The sequence below is a fragment of the Saccostrea cucullata genome, unplaced genomic scaffold, assembly GCF_032062105.1.
Source record: "Saccostrea cucullata isolate Sc308-1 unplaced genomic scaffold, CSIRO_AGI_Scuc_v1 ctg10916, whole genome shotgun sequence".
Classification (NCBI taxonomy): domain Eukaryota; kingdom Metazoa; phylum Mollusca; class Bivalvia; order Ostreida; family Ostreidae; genus Saccostrea; species Saccostrea cuccullata.
Genome location: NW_026923651.1, coordinates 1 through 21,795, shown reverse-complemented (window position 1 = coordinate 21,795; position 21,795 = coordinate 1). Strand labels below are relative to the sequence as shown.

The following is a 21,795-nucleotide window of genomic DNA, read 5'->3' as shown; positions in this document are numbered from 1 at the left end:
ATTCTACAAATTTCTCAACCTTTCTTCACAACTTTAGAAATTTCTGCAGGATTGAAGTTTCTCACTGGAGACCAGTTATATATGTACATATTCCTGAAAATCTCCAAACAATTTATGTTAATTGGCGTTTTCGACTGGTCGTTTTTATGAAGTAACGGGAAATTGTTTAGATTTATTTTTATTCGACTGGTATTTTGTGATGAGTAACGAAAATTCGTAGAGTACGAATCTCATCGAAGAAAAAAGCGCGATGAGTAAGATCACGTGACTGTAAACAATGGCGGAGGAAGAAGCGCACAAGTCGTGAGTATTTTTAATTAATTTTAAACTTTCTTATTTGTTGGGATATTTTAAAGATATTTACAATTGAAGTATAATTATTTGTAAAAGGAGTATAAAACGAAAGAATTCTAAGCATGTAGTGAAACACAGAGGCTCAGAATTTTTAATCTGGACGACTAAGTTTGTGTTAGCCCGAAATTCCTCCAACTTCCAAGTGAAAAGGAGCATTTCGCCGTGTGCGAAAGCATATCACTAAGTACTCGTCACTTTCTTTCATCATTAAATATATAAATCAACACACTTAGAAAAACAAGAAGCATCAATATTTGACAAACATCATTTATTTGTACAGTAACATTAAAAAAAAAATTCTGTGTTACTCCATGTGAATTTCCATTTACCTAGATAGTGTAGATTAGAACAAATGTGAAGGATATATATTTGTGATGAAAAGATGCTGTGAAAATGTGTTTCCACTAGTTAAGAAAGTGTTAGTTAAAGGTGTTTCATAATAAAGAAATAAAAAATTAAAAATGCTGCAAACATATCTGTAGCTTTGAAAGATGAAGAATTGGAGATTGTGTGTTTTATCCTATATGTGGACCTATTTATTACATAAAAAAATTAGATTGTATTCTTCACTGCACTGCATTGCATTTTATTGTAGATTTTGGCAAGAAATAGAGCTTACCTATCCAGATGGATTAAAAATTTGCCAAGTTTTGGACCAAAACACAATAAGAAGATTAGCAAATGGGGGTAAATTTTAATTCTAAATGAATGTGATAGTTACTGTTATTTAGATTAAAATGACAAATGAAATTTACAGCTTTGAGTTTAAACCATTTTATTTTTTTTCATGTCACTGATTTCATGCATTTAACTGGTATAAATAAATTGTATTTTACTGCATAAAGAAATCCAGTTTGATTACTAGTACTTTTGTTCATTGCATAAATTTATCATAATTCACTTATCTCCAGATGAAGAATTACAAGCAGAAATTAGGAAAAATTACGAGGAAAGCCAGACATCTACAGTAGCAACAGAATGTACAGAATTTCGTGAGGAAAGCCAGACATCTACAGTTGCAAGAGAATGTACAGAATTTCATGAGGATGAAGCAAGTAAGTATAGTAAAAAAACCCAGAATTTCGATCATATAAACACTTAAAGCAGACATTTTTTATGGCGTCAAGCTTTAGCTGGGCGCACATCTAGCTATGAGGAAAATCTCTGACTGTTAACCGCTTTCTTTATATGCCAAATAATATAGTAGTCAAACCAATACCTTCTTGCCAATTTTTGCCTTTATTCCATAAATTGCTTGAAAATCATACAATTTCAACAGTCCTATACATAGTTGCCATCTCACCCACTTTAGTCGTGTAAGTTTTCGACCCTTAACGTAATTATATTTTATGACATGACGGGCCATGCTTATCGCTTGAATCTCCGATTGATGGATTTGGTTCGTAAATTAGGTTGTACTTGTAACTTTTAGTTACAACTGACCCAAGCTTGATTTACATAAATAATGCCGATGGCTATGTAACGTATGTTCAGTAGGCCAGTAAAGTAGCAGTGCAGGTGTAAACAATTGGGATTGTTTTGGAAAATCAAAATTTAAAATGGCTTTCAATAAAACAAGAGTGTTATCTGGACCGGCAAGCGGTAAATCTAGTCTTCCCGACTCCCAACTCCCGAAGGTCCCGGTTTGTGGATTTTTAGCGATTTCTTTTAACCAGTGCACAGAATTTATTTAAACTTTTCATGAACATGAAAAAGCGGTAAATCTAGTACTCTGTTAGAAATGTTACAACCAAAAACGGACATCACTGCTATATCTAAAGCACGGCACTATTGCGGCCCTTCAGGCCTTTGATTTAAATGAAGGGGCCAAGTAAAATTTTGGTGGGCCAGTAAATTTAGAAAGTTCACTGGTCGTACAAGCTAGTAAGTTTAAAAAATTTTCATGAAGACTGTTAAAGTATAAATTATATGATTGACATCATGGACATTTTTTAAATATTTGGTATTTTCTGTAATTGTTTAATGTTAAATGATGCAAAATATGGAAGAAAAAAAACCATGAAAGTAAAGCTCCATTATTATTTTTTTACACAAGTGAATAATCTTTTTTTTCAGGTGATGTTGAAGATACCTCTCCTTCTACCTCTTCGAGTTGGAGTAGAGAAGCTACAGAACAACTTATTGATCTATATGAAGAACATGAAGAAAAAATGGAAGACCCAAGAAGGAAGAAAAAAGATATTTGGAAATTAATTACAGAGGGATTAAACAATGCTGGATTTAAATTTTCTCAGACCAAAGTGGAAGGTAAATGGAGAAGTCTGATTGCGTCTCATAAAACTCTTAGGGATAACAAAACCAAAACTGGCCAGAAACGCAAAACTTTTCAGTATTTCGAAAGAATCGATGCCATTTTGTCTAAACGTCATGATGTGAATCCGTCATTCCTATCAGGCTCTGGGGTGAACACTTCCACAGCAACAAAATTTAGTACCAAAGTTGAAAATTCTCAGTCAGCGTCTCAAGAGGAGAAGAATGAGTTCAAGCCTGATACAGACTCCAGCACTTCAGATACGGAGAGGAACACAGCTTCAAGTCAAGGAAACAACAAATACAGCTCATCGTTGTCAGCATGCAGAAGGCGTGAAAAAAGAAAGATAGATACCGGTAGTACTTCAGGTACAAAGTTGGTTGAAATTGTTGTTGAAATGGAGAAACAGCGCAAAACGGAAAGAGAGGAACGAGAGAGAAAAAGAGATGAGCGAGCTAAAGAAAAAAATGATCTGTTGCGACAATTTTTGGAAATTCTGAAAAATAAATGAATAGAATACATGTCATGCAAGGGACTGTGTAAAAAATATCTCTTCTTTTTTCAGATTCCTGTAAAATTTGTGAATTGCCACTGCACATTTTGAAGACTATTTTTGAATTTGTTGAAAGGGATGGTCTTAGTTGTAAATTGTATTTAGTTTGCAAAAAATTTAGAAATTTGGTCTATCTCTCAAGAACTGAAATGATTATTCACATCAGTGCACTTACAAATGACTGTGGCATGAAGTTGATGCCAGACTTGAAAAAAGTGACTATAATTGGTCTATATGGTGGACAGAAAACCAGTGATGTACAGCCAATTATCAACTTATTTGATAATGTGAACTTTCAAAAACTAGAAAATCTTATCCTGAAAGGATTTTGTTTCAAGAATAATTTTTTTCAATTACTGTGTTCTCTATCACTTGTTAACTTGCTGGTTTTGAAACTTGTGTTTTGTGATAATAGAACTGTTGGAGAACTGAAATGTATTCTAGAAAAAATTCCAACTCTCAAATATTGTGATGTCGAATGCAAAATGGAAACTGTTTTGGACTATCACATTTTTGCAGAAATAGCCAATGAATTGGTGGGCCAAGTTAACTTAAATCTTAATACATTGGAAATGGTCCCATCATCTCTACTGAGACATGCAAGAGCAGAGTACAGAGCTAGGTGGCCAACAGGGCAGCTGTTTCTGAGGTTGAATATGTTGAATTTTTACTAGATTTTAACAGTCATACTTATTGAATCTGTGGAATATTTGCTATCAATTCTAGTCAGAAAAGATCCCTTACCATAGGGCCTTTTGCATTGTTTGTGTTGACAGTTATCAGTTATTTTATGCTGGAAAGCACATGTAAAAATCAACATTTTTTTTATGTCTGTGATTTTTCCAATTCAGTTGTTTATATTATACTTTTATAATGTTTTTTTTCTTTTTTTACAGTTTTTGCTCAATCAGAGATTACATTTTTCTTGTGCCATTTTTTGTTTTTGTTCTTATTAAAAAAAATTATGCCAATTTCTGTGTTTTAATTTATCATAGCAAATGAATGGAAAAAAGTCCTGATAGTCTCAATTGAGTTTTATGCACATCAACTGTTGATGTGACCTTGAAATGTTTGTCATCCATGATTTCTTAAGGCTATTGTTGTACCAGTACTTGGGTATGTACTTGTAAAGGTTCAGTGTTCCTATGTACTTTGATAATACTGCCTGCATGGCAAAATAATTAGTCCAGTAAACCTGTCTTTTTCAGTTTCCAAACCTTACTTTGTGGTTTCAAATTCCACTTTGATGTAAAGAAAGATGACTAAGGTCTCTAATTTGCAGAAATCACGGTCAAGTGTTACTTGCTGAAAGAGAGGCACACAAAAAAACCTGCTTTGCTTCTGTACAGACTTCAATATGTATATTAATAAAAATTGTAAAGATATTTGCCCCCGTTATTTGAACCAGGAGAATTTAAAAGATTCAAACAAAATATTTGAGGTTTTATTATTTTTCATCAAATGTTGACATATCAAATGAAAAATTATCTTGGAAATGGATGAACACTTAATAAATCTTTTTAAAGTGTTTAATACATACTTGAAATAGAAGGAAAATAGCAAATGGAGTGAAAATATAATTTAAGTTTTGATCTCTTTTTCAACCAAAAAAAACCATACAAAACTGACAATTGTCAATTTTAACCTCATTAAGTACATGTATTTTTTTTTTATTTTGGGAATGAAATTACAACGCTCTTGCTATCTGAAGTCTCTTCACTGATCCTTGATAAAGTAAATTCTCATCAAAATTTTCTGCGCCTGGCAATTGTTGAGGTATCGGATCTTCATTCAAAAGTTCTTGAAACTCGTCATGGTTCATGATGCAAATATTGTGCAGAATACATCCAGTAACAACTGTCTGTACAATGCCCTCCATTTCATTTTGATTGATATGTTGCAGTCTAGTAAAGCGTCCTTTCAAGAGTCCAAAAGCCCTTTCAACCGTGCTGCGTATACTGCTGTGTGTATAATTGTAATGGAGCTGCACATTTGTAAGACGACCATTGTCCCTAAAGGGAGTTAATAACCAAGACATGTTCGGGTATGCAGAGTCCCCTAATAAGTGTCCGTCGCCACATAATGCTGGGCCATTCTGAAAGAGTGGTGATTGCCGTAGAACTCGAGCGTCGTGCACTTTTCCAGGAAATCCAGCAAATATGTTGGTAAATCTTAAATCCTCTCGAACTACTGCTTGCAGTACAATGGAATAATAATCCTTACGATTATAGTAGTCTATCCCTCTGATCAATGGTTTCTTTATGGAAATGTGTGTTCCATCTATCATTCCAACAATACCTGGGAAATGTTTTAATTCCATGTACATATCCTTTATTTCTTGTTGCTCTTGAGGTGTAGGCCATAAAATGATTATACTCAACAAGTAATCATGTATAAATGTTATCAAATTACGTATTGCATAGGAGGCCGTACTTTCACTCACACCAAATCTGTCAGCTATGGCTGCATATTTATCAAGGCTAGCCATATACCACAAGAATATTAAAAGGCGATCTTCTAGAGCTATTTGTGGTGATCCTCCGGTAGAGTGTCTGCATAGAATCCCTGAAACACCTTGTTCTACACATATCTCAGATATTTTACCTCTGAGACATTCCACACTTATTCTGGAAACTCTAAAAAAAGTTTTAAATTCGTCAATACGAAAGTGCAACGCAACACTGCCTGTGTAATTGTTTTGTCTGTGTCTCTTCTGTGGGATAGACTTCTTTGGTGATGAGCTAAAAGTAAATGAAAATGAAATACTGTTAAATTAGTAAAAGATCAGGATTTTATTGATCAGTATCCAAATTAGACGTCTTAAATTGAATGAACATACTTCAAATCGATGGTTTAATTGATTAGAAAAGTTTCAGATAAAACAATTTTCCCTAACTCTACACAAAACCCTATTGCCTGGAAAGGGGATACAGCTTTTTTAAAATTATTATTTACTATTATCTAACACTCAAAAATCCTGTTTTGAATGTATTTAAAAACCGAAATGCCTGCCCCTAGCCACTTTTATTCGTTATTTTTATATATTTTAAGATAAGTGTTGGAGGAATTTCGGAATAAGATCCAATAGGTGTTACAAGGTAACAAGACAACACTTACAAAAGGAGTAATAACAAAGTTTCAATGCCTTCTTCATCACTTTCTTCCTCATCGCTGCTGTCAGAGTCTCCAACGATTAAAAAATATCCCGTTTTTTCTACGGTATCCATCGTTCTGGAAAGCGGAAGTGACGTATTTTACTTTCATTTTAAAGATGCTCAAAGTTTTATTCGAATTCCCGTTCGACTGGTACACCTCTGTTTAGTATTTTTTTCCTTCTGCGCAGGTGGGCGGAGCTTATTTTTACTCATCTAAAAAGTACCAGTCGAATATGTCAAATGATAGTAGGCAGTATTCCAAGATATCTCAGTTTGGTCTTATTGCACCGAAACTGAGGCACATGTTCTTTCAAAATAATGTATTGAATGAATGGATAGGACCAATGTACGGGATACAAAACGTAACTCTTATTGATCTCTCGAATAATTTCTGCACAAAACTGTCATCCAATTTCTTTGTTAACGCATCAGGACTTTTACGTCTCAATATTTCTAGAAACTCGGTTGGAGATAATCTGGAGAGAGACAAGAATGGACTTATATTTAGAAACTTGGTTTCGGTGGAAACATTGGACTTAAGCTCCAATAAGATTTATCATTTGCCGTATTTACTTTTGAAAAGATCTCGGAATATCGGGACATTGATTCTTAACAATAATCAACTTTCTGAGTTGAATGTCGGCGTTAAACATATGCATCACTTAGAACATCTTGATTTATCTGAAAATAGAATAGATTCTATCAGGGATGAAATCAGACAGGAACTGACTGATTTGATAAGGCTGAAAAACACGTCCATAGATCTATCTGGGAATAACGTTGACTGCTCGTGTGAAAATGTTCCATACATCCAGTGGATGGTTAAACATAAAGAAAATTTCGAAAGGTTTGATGACTACGAATGTGCCATAAAGAGTCAGAAAAATTTCAATTTCAGCGATCCTGTCACATCTCTTAAATCTTTGGTAGTGGAATGCCGATCTTATACCACATTCTACATTGTTGCATCCATAGTCTTGACCATTCTAGTTTTCGTGGTCATCGCTATGTTAGTGAAAAGAAATATTTGGACAATAAGATTTACCATATATCAATGTAAGCAAAAAGTGAAGACAGGTGGTCGATATATGCAAATATTATATCAGAGAAACCGATTGAACTTCACTTATGACATATTTATTTCATATTCTGCCCGGGATCGAGAACTTGTTATGAATAAACTTCTGTTGAAATTACAAGATTTAAACCTTGACGTCTGCATTCGTGAGAGAGACTTTTTAGCAGGTCGTCATAAAGCTGACAATATAATGGACGCGATAGAGAGCAGCAAAATGACAGTCTGTGTTGTTTCGGAATCTTATCTAAAGTCTGGATGGAGGGATTACGAACTAAATATGGCAAAACTCGAGGGTATAAAAAAGAGAGGAGGACTCCATTACGTGTATTTAATAATTCTTCCAGGAGCCTACGATTTAAAGCGAAAATGTCCGAATTCCCTGAAGGATTTGATCAATGAAAACCTTTTTTGTCATTATCCTTCTGAGGAATCAATGGCAGAACTGGATATATTTTGGAATGACTTTTCCAGTGTTGTTGCTCATAATTAAAATGAAAACTTTGTAGCATTTATAGATTTGACATTTGTATCCAAGGAAAGACACATGTCAACAATTCAAACTTTAATTTTAGTGATAAAAAAGCGAAATTATAGGAACAGGGGTCGAAAAATAACTCTATATACAGTAGATAATAGTCATTTGAATTTTTGATAAAAGAATGAAAAAAAACAACCCGATTTCTTTTATTATTAAGTCTTTCTTTTTATCACCTTTTATTACCTTCATCACCTGCATATGGAGTATATATCTCCGTTGAGTTGATTCGATACGCAGGAGCATGCTCTATGTATGGACAATTTCTAAAAACGAGGTAAATTATTGACATGCAAGTTGATGAAACAAGAATATCAACAGTCTCGTTTAAAGTCATTATTTCGTAAGTTCTATGGTAGATACAATGACCTTGTCAGGAAATACAATTTCTCATTGAGTAAAATGCTGACCGACTTTTTTCATACCAATTGTTCGTCCATTATTTATACACTGAATTGACGACAAATTTTTCTGTAATTTCCTGATCATGACAAGTAGCACACAGCGGGTGTGACCGGTCTGCAGGGGATGCTCACTCCTCCATGGCACCTGTTCGCACCTCTGATGTTTCGGGGGTCCGTGTTTGCCCTGCTCTGATTTTGTATTGTTTTATGGACTTTGAGATTGAATACTGTTCGTTATCTCCATATCCTTCTTTTAAGGAAATTTTTCAAATGAATTTTATAACAATATTGAATAACGTACATGTATTACCATGTTCTTGTAAACTTACAAACAGTTTATGCAGTCAAAAGCAATACAGACAGAAGATATATGACAATTTAGTAAGCGACTCATTAAGTAAACAACTTGATCGGGAACCAATTTTTATAAAACTTAATCGGGAACCAATTTGCTTTTCAATTCAAAGAAAATGGAAGTATATGTTAGATTTCGTCATTTCATCATTCTGTTTCTTTTTGAAAGTCTATAATGATCTTCGTTAAAAAAAAGTGAAGACATTATAAGATAATCACAAGGCAAATAAATTTATAAAAACGTTTATTTATTGTGTAAAACAATCACTTATCAAAAGTGTATTTTTTATTTAAATACTTATCATGTCACGATTCTCAAATTTGAATGTTGAGTGTCCCTCATAATTACCTGACAGTTCCATTTTAAGGTACTGCGATCTTCGGGTTCTCAAAAGCAAGCATTGACTGATTAAAATGCTCACAAAAATGTCTCTGAATTCTAAAAGTAACGTGTTTTACCCACTATACAGTGTAATTCTTCAAACTTTAACTTAATCTTTAAAGTTAATCCTTTTATATATGGAAAATTAGTAAATCTCAAATTATTTTTTGGAAAGAAATGCCAATTTAAACACATAGTGTGCATTTTCTAATTCAAATTTGATCAACAAACACATTTTAGAAATAAAAATCCTAGGTTTTCTGGCTTGTGAAGAAATTACACGTATTTTATACATATACATATAAGGTGCTTTACTTTCTTCTACCGTTATTTACTTCGATCATTTTACAATGCATAGTGTATAAAGATATTTATATCATTGCAAAATACCAATAATCATTTCTTATTCTGTACCATGTTAAAACACATTGGTATCTATTGTTAGATTATAATGAACATCAATTTCTTTGAATACGTAATACTGAAATACTTTTCCAGTACATTGAATAAAAGTTTTGCATAAAAAATTTAAATTTTCAAGCTTCATTCTGAGACTTTTTGAATAAAATGATAGATTTAAGAGTTATCCTTCCTGGCGGAGGATCAGAGTACCTGAATAATTTCGTGTTGAAATTTGATTTCAATTCTTAAAGTTTTGACTCCACTGTTCGTCTTGATAAAAGAAAGTCTAGCCATTAAACTTGGAAATAAAGATAATGAGAATAAATTTATAATTTTGCGAATTTATAGGTGTTTCTTTTTTTGGATGACTATTAATCGGACAATCTGCGGTCTTTTATCCCTTTTTAATAAACCATTTGTGTCCAACTAAAGATTTTTAAAAGGATTTGTTTGTTTGTTGTACCTTTATAGGATTTGTGTGTTGTACCTTTAAAAAATTACTGATCGAGATAGCCTTTCCTTTTCGTTTGACTCTTTTGCATGTGTTGAATTAAACGAAAGATGGTTCACTAAATTTTGTATTCTTCTGTCAGATTATTAATTTAAACCAACAAGGAAGAAGATATTATCTTGCAATTTTTAAAAAATAAATACTGGTATCTGACATTTGAAAGAAGTACCCTTGCCATAAAGCTTCGAAAAATCCTTCCTTAAACGAAATTAAAGGTGCTTGCGGGGAAATGGTAAATTTCTATGACGTGGGCATTAAGTGTATGTTGCATAACAATTCAGTAAGTTGTACAGGGTTAAACGAAAGGAATAATTTAAAAATACATAATGGCGTTGTATCAGTGGTTATTTGTGTTTTATTCCCTTCTTTGGATATCATACAGTGAATGTCATGATAACATATGTGAAGTTTGCAAATGTGGATATTTTAAAGCAGGATTAAAAATTGACTGCGCTGGGCGACTCGGCATGGCACCCAACATAACTTCTTTCCCGGAAGAGACTGTGTGGGTAGATCTAAGAAGAAACAATATCAAAACGATAAAATGGAGATTTCCAAAGAAAATCAGGCACATTGATCTGTCGCAAAATGCAGTTTCGTCCCTCTCCGGAAAACCGTTCGAAAAGCTTCAGTTTTTGAAATATCTTAATCTAGAGGACACCAAAATTGTTCTTTCTGAAGAAAACTATTATCCTGAGTTATTTTTTCATCTTGACCGATTACAGGTTTTGAATATTAAGAACAACTCAAAGACATTTTCAAATGTATCTGGCATAGGTAAAGCTTTTTCAAAACTTCAATCATTAAAAATATTGAAGATGGATTTACCTTTCAATTTCAAATTTGGTGGGGGGTTTAAAACTCTTCAGAATTTACAGAATCTTGATGTTTCCGGAATAACTGGATATTGTGATGTAAAATATCTTTCCCAAAACTTTTTCAACAATATTCACTATCTAAAGAGAATTGACTTAAGTAATTGCAAAATATTTAAAGTGGATGAAGGACCATTTATAATTCTTCGACACTTGGAGAATCTCGACATTTCTCATAATGAGGAATTAGGATTTGTCTCTCTCCCAAACGTAACTTATGGTCTAAAAGAGACTTCTATTCGAACTTTTCGTGCTGACGCTATCCGTTGTCTTATAGGAATAGGTACAGAGCTAACCGTGTCACATATCGCAAATTTACGACAAACAAAACTCATTGAACTCTCATTTGCACACAACAGAATAGAGCTAATTGGTAAAGGGGTTTTTCCGAACATGCCCAAATCCCTTGAGAGGTTGTCTTTTGCGCTTAATCGTCTTACAACAGGAATTTATTTATTTGAATTTCACACCCTGCATAATTTGAAGGAATTAAATATGACCTTTCTTTTGAAGCAACCAAAGTATTTTTCCTTTATCTTTGAAAAATGCAACGAAAACAAAGAGTTGAAATCTCAAGAGTCAATGAGTGCAAGAAATTCAAAGCCATATTTTGAATTTCGTCGTTCTTCAAATATAACAGTGTATATGCCACCGAAACTTGAAACATTCAATGCAAATTCTAGCAAATTGTACGGCAGAATACCGAAATTAAGGATAAGTGCAAACAATCTGAAGAATTTGTATGCACAGAACAATCTCTTGTTTTCTTGGAATCAACCTCTATTTGGGTTTGAAAGGCTTGAAAGAGTAGATTTGTCGAATAACTTTTGCTCTAGTATATCTCCAGCTTTTACAGCAAGTGGCAAGAGACTGAAATATATGAGCTTGGCCAGAAACATGTTGGCACGTTCAATACAATTAGACTTCAGATGCCAAATATTTAAAAATCAACTTCAATTAGAAGTTCTTGATCTATCCAGCAACAAGCTTTCGCATTTACCAGACTGTATTTTTCAATCCCTGGCTAAATTAAAAGTTCTTAAACTTAATCACAATCAGCTGTCCGATGTGAATTTCAGGATCAAACATATGATTAATCTTTTTTCCATCGATTTCTCAGATAATCGAATTACTACCTTTTCAGTTCAAACAATGGATTCACTTTCATACATCTTCTCTAGGACAAAAGTATCAATACGTCTTCTCAACAATAAGTTGCATTGTACTTGTAAAAACTTAGACTTCCTGAAATGGATGTTGCGTAACAAGGATTACTTCTTACACGTTGAAAGGTACTTTTGCTCGGATGTAAATACACGTTTTGATTTCAATGAGTTTGAACAATCACTACATAGACTCAGAATTGACTGTTTGGATTTACAAATCTGGATAACTATTTCGTCAATAATAATTACTTTTGTTGTGTGTTTCTTTGTTGCACAGGTAATCAGGACAAACATCTGGTATATAAGATATTTCCTGTATAAACATAAAAGAAAAAATGCATGTGATATTGCTAGAAAAGATGGGGCTGAGATATCTGGTTTAGTTTTAAAGTCAGATGGAATAGATGAGTTTTCTTACGATTCAGCAGAGGGTAATTCTTGCATAATGCTAAGCACTTTCACTGCGTGAAAATTTGGCTTTACAAAACAAGTAAAGATAATGTAAATTTATTATTTACAATGCCTTTAATTGGCTTTTCTGAAAAAAGTCAAAGTTGGAAAAGGTAACCTTTACATTAACTTTACATGCACTTAAATATGATGTAATGTCCCACATTGTCTTGACTTTACAAAAAAGTAAAGTTAATATTTACAACCATTAAACACAGTATTTAGGATATATTAAATCTGATAATTACAGACCTTAAATTTAATTAAATACCATCTTTAATAACCACAATCTGATAATTACAAACCTTAAATTTAATTAAATACCATCTTTAATAAACACAAAAGTTAATAATTTCCGTTTTCCATTCCAGTGAATGAAGCCTTATTCAAATTATGAATAAGTTTTCCTTCCAAATTGATAAGTTGCGGAAATGTAAACATCATAATTAATAAACATATTAAGAAAAAGCTGACTTAAACTTTGTTTATTACAATACAAAACATTATTTTTTACAAACATAAAATCAAAATTATCAAGATTCTTGGCAGTATATGTTGCCCACATCCTATCCTGCAAATTACATACATATCAAAGACAAAGTACATTTTACAAATATGTTTTTTTTTGTATGTGACATGTTTTATAATAAAACCAACTGTTCATTCTTAAAATTAAAGTTGTGAATCAACATAAAACTATTTTATGTCCTCTTTCTTGTTGATATTGGTTTTAGTGGAAATCAACAATTGTCAAATGTTTTTGTCACACCTCCCTTTTCAGAGTTCAAAACTTTTATCCCCATGCAGGCATTTTCCTAATGCTTTTCCTAAAAGAAAAAAAAAGTATTTTTTTCAGTGCCATGCATAAGTATGAATATTTTCAACGGCTTCGTGTTATCAGAATTCACAATACCATGATAAATAAAACTAAAAACAAGTCACAACCTTACTAATAAATAAACAGTTCATACATGACCTTTAACCTCAAAAAGCAAAAAATGTAAATTTATTAATTTAATAAGATGAGTGGAACTCTTGTTATTGACATATTATATGAAGAATCAATGGGTTAGGTCATGTATCCCTTATCACAATAAAGTGCCACGCCACAGCATGATACGCCCGTCAAAAAATTACAATTATCTTTAACAGTTTAGAATGCAAGAAAATCATGTCAACTTTGATTCTAAGATTTTCATGATTTTTTCCATTCCTTAAAATATTTGTTTATCCATCACCTGTGGTGTAGGCATTAATCATAACAAATTACATCATTGATAGATTTCTATACTGGTTGTATTAGACCTTGTCAAATGCCCATCATATTTATAAACAATATCAAATTAGTCATTACAACTTAATCTATACCAAATTAATTTGAAAAAAAAAGGTTGGCCATCAAATGACATATGCTATTTAAACTGACCAGCAGTTCTTCTGTCTAATTTCCCAAAGGAACTGTAGATAAGAAGATGCTAGCTAGCCTAATCCTACATTGAACTCATTAATTAATCTGTGACTGGAAGCTTGTCTACTCATTACTAGAGATGAATGAATCTGCACTTTCTACCATAAAATATTTTTAAAAACATATAAAATACTCAATGACTTTTTTTAAAGATTATATGTCAGAAAGGTTTTAATATGCGATTTCTATGGAAAATGGACATGCTGATTTTACCCCAATGAAATTAGTTTTTAAAATTAATAATATTACATAATATCAGATTAGTTTATTATGCAATATCAAATTATAGTGTTAATTACTTTTCATCAAATTCATTTTGAAACTTAGGCTAGCCAACAAGAGCTATTTTTAATCCAACAGGCTTACCCCATCTGCCCAATACCCAAGGGATATAGATTACACCAATGCTCTACAGTTAGCTCCTCACACTAAACTCATTAATTTCTCTCTAATTTGACATGCAATTTTCTGTTATCAAAATTCTTGACCAGTGCTTGATAAGTACACTCATGGGAGAAATCAGATTTCTCTAACATACATTATATTTGTTACAGATTGGTGTCAAGTATATGTTTAAAAAAAAGTATTTTCTTAATTTAACACTTTTTTAATAAGGATACAACTATATTCTTCATTTTTAAGGATTATGAAATTCAAAATTTAAAAGACTTTGTTTTTAAAAAAAAAATCACTAAAATTATTAATTTTAAAGGTCACAATGACCTTGAAATAGGTCGCGACACACCTTCTACCCATGATGTATAAATTTGTCAAGTTTGATAGTTCTAGCTCTAATACTTTTCTAGTTATGAGCCGGACAGGATTTTTCCATATTTGGCTATAACTTTTTAATTAAAGGTCAGAGCGACCTACTTTTTGTGCGCGACACACCTTCTACCCAAGATGTATCAGCAGACAAAGTTTGATAACTCTAGATCTAATAGTATTAAAGTTATGAGCCGGCACGAGAGAGCTAACAGACGGACAGACAGACAGACGGACGGACACGAAGCCTATAACATAATACGTCCTATCTTAAGACGGGCGTATAAAAAGCCTATAAATTACAATTTGAGAAATATGTATTTTTTAAGTGTACTACACAAAAACAAAGAATAAATCCCTGAAATATTGAGAAATCATAGGTTTCCTGACTACTCAGTTGTCAGTTTACAAAGAGAACAATATTGTGCCAGATACCGTATAAGTAGAATTTTTAGCGAGGATTTAATTTTGGCATTATTAGCGAGGGTGTTGAGATGGCTAAAATTAAATATTGCTAAAAATAAATTGCGTTTTATTTGTATTAGTTTCTTAAGTGTGCATTTTAAAGTCCCTAAAATAGTATCTCGCTAAAAATAAATTACCAGTGTTAAAGGACAAATGGTAAAATTTGCCTCTCGCTAAAATTTCCACTTATACGGTATTTATTAAATTTAGCTGTACATGTATACAGTATAATACTGAAGTTATGGTTTAGGATATATGTACCTTTTTCCCCAATCGCATGTTTCAGCTCATGACCTTTTTTCCTGATATGGAACAGTAAAAGAACTTTAGGTGAGAGTCCCTCAAATTGAAAATGGCAATCATGCTGAAATAGAATTCATACCGTGATTAACATTTTGTACATATGGACAAATATAGTCAATATTTTTTGTAAAAAATTATGAGTTTGAAGCAAACTGCTGCACTTGGTCACAAGAGAATGAATTGATTTTGAAAATTAATACACAGTGCAATCACAAATAATAGCTATGAATTGACAAACACCCTTATGTTATTTTTTATCAAGAATAATCTAAATTTAGTTCTAAACAATACTTGCCATTTATAATATGAAAGTTGAGAACCAGCCTCTTCTTCATGACAGATCTTTTAATTTTCTCATGGTAGGCTGAGTAGCTTGAGACTATACAAAGGAAATTGAACATTTTTTTTTTTTTACAAATATATGACAATATTGACTCCCGAGCAATTCAAGCACTAAATAATGTAAATGTTTGTTCAAGTAACAGATTTCATGAAATTTATTATTAAAATGTGTTTGTACCAAAGAACACTGGGATCCTCAATCTGGGTAATCATGTTTTGTTGTCTTCCTCGCCCCTTCTTGATGTTTTCCCTTCAATAATCTGCATACTGAATTCACTATACCTGTGTTTTAAGAAAATGGACACAGTTTAAAATACAAAATATTATAAATAAAAATAAATAAACTCTCAAAGTTGAGTTTATGTACATGTAATGTATATGGGTTAGTATATATAGGTCCCTGATAGGTGTAGTACTTTTCTTACAACATTATTTTTCTTGCCTGATTAAAATCTTTATTAAAGCAACTTTTAGAGTGTAGTTAACATGGTTAATGTAGATACAATTTTTTAAAAATATTTTACATTTATCAATCCGGAAGACAAGCCCCTATGATTCATACACCTTTACAGAATAAAGTGACGCACATAAACATTTAATCCCAGAATTATCAAAAGTACTTATCTAATATCCTAGCAGAAAATAACATACAAAGCGTCGTTTTCCATGACTTTGATTAGTTTCATTCTTTCACAACATGCACAATGTACTGAAAGTGAAAGTAAAAACGGCTGGAAATCGTAAACAAACCTTTAGAGCATGTCAACCCGGGAGTTCGAGCAGTTGTTCAGGCAAGAATCTTCTTAAATCTAGATGAAGTGTCAAAAAATTACCACTGGTTTCAAACTTCGTCAAAATAACGATGCAGACCCGCTCAACTTGATTTGAAATTCAACCGAATACACAGTGCCATATTTGGGTTACTGTTCAGAGTAGATCGTTCGTTTTACATTCGAGAAGAGTTTACATATTACTTGAATGAAGAGGATAACATAATACTGAGCTAAAAAATTTGTGTAAAGTATGTTTTCAGTTTAGTTTACAATACAAGCTGTAAATGTGCTGGAGATTTTATTGATGTTATAGCTTGTAAACAAAACCAATAAACGTAGGACTTCTTCACGGCAATGTATGGGAACCAGAGCTGGGAACCAGTCTAGAAGGCAAAAATTCCGCCAAGTAAACAACAAAGAAAGGGAATGGGGAACCGGAGTCGGTTATCTTATCTTGTATCGGTAGGGGGCGCCACAGGAAAATGCGGTCCATTACAAAAATGATAAAACCTGTGAAGATGGATAATCAGCATCCATTCTCGAATACGATATCGGAAAGCACACACGTTTCAGTTACTATCCTTTACTTACTATGGCATCTAATTGTGGTGATATGACTATACCCGAACTTAAGAACGAGTTAGAAAAGTTTGGAGCAAAGAAATCAGGAAGGAAGTGGGAACTTGTGGAGAGGTAAATAAACATACGATGTTTTCATGCAAATCCATGTAAACATTATTGATAACACGGTAAATAATTATCAATGGTGTGTAAAAGATTAACATTAAGTCAAATTGACAGTAAATAACAGAATTACCTGGTTTAAGAGACTAATTCTAAAATAATCTGCAACTTTAGCGTGTTATATTTTTAACTTGAATTTCCTCGGTAATTCTAAAATCGATGTCCTATTGCTTGGTGCTTGCAGAAAAATAAGAATACTTCTCTACATTTTTATTATGAAGCAGTATTATTATTCCCTGATTGTTGCCACTCTGTTTCACTCAAAATAAACATGAAAAAGAATTAAATAGGCTTATTTTATTGCAGACTTGAAGCCTAACAGAAGAAATGTACATTGTGCTAAGACCGATGTTTATGGACCTGAATTTATGATGATGACGCCAGATCCACAACTCTACAAGGACCTTCATGGTGACAAGACCTTTCCAGGATGCACCGAGGCAGAAATTTCCACTTTCTTGTCCAAGTTTAATAAGACAACTGATAAGAAAGGAAGGGATATGTACAACGATGGGTTTATCCAGTATGTAAAGGTGACATTTCATGATTCAAATTGGTTCGTTAGAAGCAGTGTAAAAGCTTCAATGATGAAGTCTGTGAAATATGTTGTTGACATTATGATAGGAAAAGACAGAAGTGTTATAGAATCTCAGTGTGAATGTGCGGCAGGTATGGGACCCGATGCACATTGCAAGCATGTCTGTTCTGTACTTTTTTCATGTGCAGATTTTGTTAAGCTTGGGATTTACAAAACGGAATTCACCTGCACACAGAGGTTACAAACTTTTCATCGTGCTAAGCCCCATAAAGGAAGCCCTATGAAAGCAAGACAGTTGGACATGCCAGGCTGTGATGAAGTATGCAATAATGACTATGACCCTCGTCCAGTTGAATTAAGAGGCAATCCGGGATACCAGTCTTACTTTAGAAATGTGTGTTTGAATTACCCAGGTATTAGTAAGACCCCAATTTTTCAGCTGTATGAGCCTGTAAACATGAAAGCTTACAACCTGGACCATGACTATCTAAAAGACACGTTTAGTGAAAATCATTTGAAACTGTTAAATGTATCAGAAATTTCAGAGGAGAATGCACGTCAAGTTATGATAAAAACAGCTACACAAGCTGCCAACGACCTTTGGTTTGAGGAACGTTGTAAATGGTATTATTGACGATGACACCTTGATTGAAGTTAAGTGTCCATATGTGGCTAGAAACAGTTTTATTTCCTCAAAAACAGTTCCTTATATTAAGCAGTCTGGGAATAAATTTTATTTGAATAAATCCCATGACTATTACTATCAGGTGCAAGGACAACTTTACTGTGCAGAGAAAAATGAGTGTATATTTGTTGTGTATACTTTCAATGACTTTTTGTTCTTTGCAATAGAAAGGGATGATGAATTTATTGATGAGATGAAGAAAAAATTGAATGAATTCTATGAAGATTTTTTTAAGTCTGCTCTGTTGGAAAAAACGTTTTTCAAGACATATGATGGTAAATGTACTTGCAATAAAGAAAAATGAAATAAGACTTTTTTCTCTTTTTATGTCATTTTTAATACCAAGTTATGCATAAGATGGCACTATGCAATTCTTAAAATTACACAACATGAAACATAGATTATTTCTGAAGAAAGTTTTGTTTCAGAGCTATTCATAGGCTCTGTCAGAATTTTGAATGTTTTTGCAAGTCCAACGATCCTCTCAATGTGCACACGTTTGCTGGATATTTTTCTGTCCTCAATCACAGTAGCACAGGACATTCTGTTTTTCTTTCTGAAAAATGTTGGTGTATTTATTTGAATGTTCCTGTGTACAAACATATCCTGCACATTAAAACCTTTGTCCGCCATTATTGAATCTCCAGAATTGCACATTTCCAACAGCCTACTTCTTTCAACTATTTGACGGTCACTTGTTGATCCCCCATATGCGGTAGAAATATAAGATGTTAATCCACCTGGTGTCGCCCCTACAAGAACTTTTACGGTGTTACGGTTTTTATAGGTAGAATACGTTGCTTGCTGTGGCTTTGGTAACTTTGGTCTTTTAATAGGACACTCTGTGCCATCTATTATCACTCGAGTATTTGGAAATTTTGTTTTAAAATCTGATGGACAGTAATATTTTACAAGATACTTTGTAGGCCAAATGTCGATTTCCTGCCATTGCTTACTCATGAATAAAATCCATGTAAAAAATATATTAGATACCGTCTTTTCGGAAACTCCAAATAATCTTGAAAGTTCAAAATTGGTCGTATGGCGCCGTAACTTGCAGAGGACTAAGAAAAATTGGTCAGGAACACTAATGTTTGAAACCTTATGATAAATATAATTCAAACAGTGAGCTGCGGGTCCTAAGGTTCTTAAAACAAAGTAAAATTTAGTGAGAGTTTCCAATCCAGTATAGAAATTTACTCCGGCATCATCATTTGTAAAGTTTTCAATACTCATTGGGGGATACCGAGGAGTTTGTGTCTGTACATCAAAAAATTTAATGTCAGATTTCTGAACAGTGGCTTGAATTTCTTCAGCCAAAATTTGGGTAGAGCTAGATACAGTTTCCTCGGATACTTGCAGATCATCAGCTGATGTGTAGATGACTTCATCTACGGAAGACGAAGTAGAAAATTCTTCTGCTAGTTTTCGTTTGATGCCTCTGGACTTGGCTCTGTCGGCTCGTTCAAGTGAATGTGGACTTGGCTCTACCCAGGGAAAAATGCTTGGCACCGCAGTTTTCTTTAATCTTTTACTTAAAGGAGTAGTTCCTAAGAATTAAATCATTTATATCAATACTTGTTCATAGTTCTAGATTATTTATTAAGGAATTAAAGAATCTAATTTAAGAACTAAATTTTAAAGCAAATAAAACAAATATAAATTTACTAAAATATTTTTATTATTATTATTGTTATGAAATTGATGTTACAAAAAACATGCCCATGTGTTTATTAATTCAACTAGACAGGTCAAATTTGTTTTTAAGCAGGGTGCTAATTAGACATCAATGTCAAAACACAGTATCTTGTACTGGTAGATATGCATAAATTATCAGGCAACAGCATGTGTTCTTTTAGACATGCCTTGTGTTTATATTGTTAAGAGATAATGCGTTTGTAATAAATGACCAGTAATTGAAGTTGTCATTGGGGAGTCTGCATGTGGCAGTGTCTGTAACGTTATCAGATTACTTCGTATGAGAAATAAACAAGGGATTCGATATTTTTGTGCATTTCATCTAAGTAAATAAGGCATAAATATTGCTCAGAATAAAATCTATTAACATTACTTTGCACATGCTTATCAAAAAGATTTCAAGATAAATAAATAGATATTGTTACCATGCTGGGTTTCAGTCAAATAATCGTCTGATTTAAAATGTGCTCTGCAAACAACAGCATGAGTTGACGGAGTCCAGCTTTGAAAACGAGTTTCACCACGTTTTATTGCGTGTATCCATGCTTTTCTTCTTAACGGGTCTGTTGGAAATATATGGCCACCCGATTACTGCAATTCGGCACACAACAACAAGTTTCAGGCATGTTTTACGGGCACGTGTTTGACAGCAGATTGTTTACGTTTTTCTTCGATCGGTAACTACAGATAAGGCGCGAGGGTGTTCCGATACAGGACCGTGTTTGCCTGTGGCGCCCTCTAAAGAAAAGATAACCGGAGCAGGTTCCTAATTTGGATGTTGTCAGTTGTATACATTATGTGGGCCGGTGACTGCAAGGTAATACATGTGTCTTATTTGTTGCACATAATTTGTTTCATTTAATTATGAAAATTTATCCGTCACAACCAGTGGCGTAGCATCGTTTTTTTTTTATTTTTGAAAGTGGGGGGGGGGGGGGGCAGGCAAAAAAGGGGGGGGGGGGGGTTAAGGGGGGGGTTAACTTTTTCTCAGTGACAACTGCATTTAGTTCCAATTCTTATACTACATTTTTGGTACCGTACATTTCTAATAGTGTATGCTAGTTTTGGAAAAAAAGTGGGGGGGGGGGGAAGCCCCCCTGGCCCCCCGGATTCTATGCCCCTGCCAACACTGGCAGAAATATAACTAATCTGACTTCAAAATTCCTTCCTCTGTTCCCCGAAGTACATGTTACACTCTTCGCTCTCATTTTTTAAAAATATTGAATATTCATTGTTTATTTTTTTGCAGAAGCAAGGAATGTGGAGCTAATGCATGCTGCTAAGGATGGAAAGTTCTTGTGTTTATTGGTTGTTCCTGAGACACCAGTCACAGTTGTACCTTATTTCCATTTTAGGTAATGCCTTTTGATTTTTTTTAAGTAGAGGAACAATGCATTTTTCATTCAATAATATGTTGACGGTGCGACCGTTGTGGCGAGCGCAGATGTTTATTTTGTTAGAATTTAAATCGGGCTCGTACGTCAAACTGCACGTGACATTTGATGCGTCTAGACTCTGACGTC

General features: G+C 33.3%; 5 protein-coding genes and 1 long non-coding RNA gene across 6 annotated transcripts; 3 read left to right on the top strand and 3 right to left on the bottom strand.

The window, feature by feature from the left end:
* The first annotated feature begins 1,035 nt into the window (after positions 1–1,035).
* On the top strand, positions 1,036–4,141 carry LOC134264582 (uncharacterized). Its single transcript, XM_062746870.1, has 3 exons — positions 1,036–1,041; positions 1,220–1,409; positions 2,431–4,141. The coding sequence occupies exons 1-3, from the start codon at positions 1,036–1,038 to the stop codon at positions 3,135–3,137; spliced, it is 903 nt and encodes a 300-aa protein (XP_062602854.1). The 3' UTR covers positions 3,138–4,141.
* A 578-nt stretch (positions 4,142–4,719) lies between these two features.
* On the bottom strand, positions 4,720–6,515 carry LOC134264584 (uncharacterized). The gene is made up of 2 exons (XM_062746871.1): positions 6,297–6,515; positions 4,720–5,920 (listed from the first exon to the last, which is right to left on the bottom strand). Exons 1-2 carry the CDS (start codon positions 6,404–6,406, stop codon positions 4,867–4,869), a joined length of 1,164 nt encoding a protein of 387 aa, XP_062602855.1. The 5' UTR covers positions 6,407–6,515; the 3' UTR covers positions 4,720–4,866.
* A 52-nt stretch (positions 6,516–6,567) lies between these two features.
* LOC134264581 (toll-like receptor 4) lies at positions 6,568–7,902 on the top strand. Its single transcript, XM_062746869.1, has one exon. It carries the CDS (start codon positions 6,568–6,570, stop codon positions 7,900–7,902), a length of 1,335 nt encoding a protein of 444 aa, XP_062602853.1.
* A 2,916-nt stretch (positions 7,903–10,818) lies between these two features.
* LOC134264580 (toll-like receptor 4) lies at positions 10,819–12,510 on the top strand. Its single transcript, XM_062746867.1, has one exon. The coding sequence runs from the start codon at positions 10,819–10,821 to the stop codon at positions 12,508–12,510; it is 1,692 nt and encodes a 563-aa protein (XP_062602851.1).
* Positions 12,511–12,547: 37 nt separating this feature from the next.
* On the bottom strand, positions 12,548–16,744 carry LOC134264583 (uncharacterized). The gene is made up of 4 exons (XR_009991561.1): positions 16,585–16,744; positions 16,013–16,116; positions 15,451–15,871; positions 12,548–13,318 (listed from the first exon to the last, which is right to left on the bottom strand). It is a non-coding gene; the product is annotated as an uncharacterized LOC134264583 (long non-coding RNA).
* Positions 16,745–18,595: 1,851 nt separating this feature from the next.
* LOC134264585 (uncharacterized) lies at positions 18,596–20,819 on the bottom strand. Its single transcript, XM_062746872.1, has 3 exons — positions 20,698–20,819; positions 19,006–20,124; positions 18,596–18,609 (listed from the first exon to the last, which is right to left on the bottom strand). Exons 2-3 carry the CDS (start codon positions 19,808–19,810, stop codon positions 18,596–18,598), a joined length of 819 nt encoding a protein of 272 aa, XP_062602856.1. The 5' UTR covers positions 19,811–20,124; positions 20,698–20,819.
* Positions 20,820–21,795: the final 976 nt, after the last annotated feature.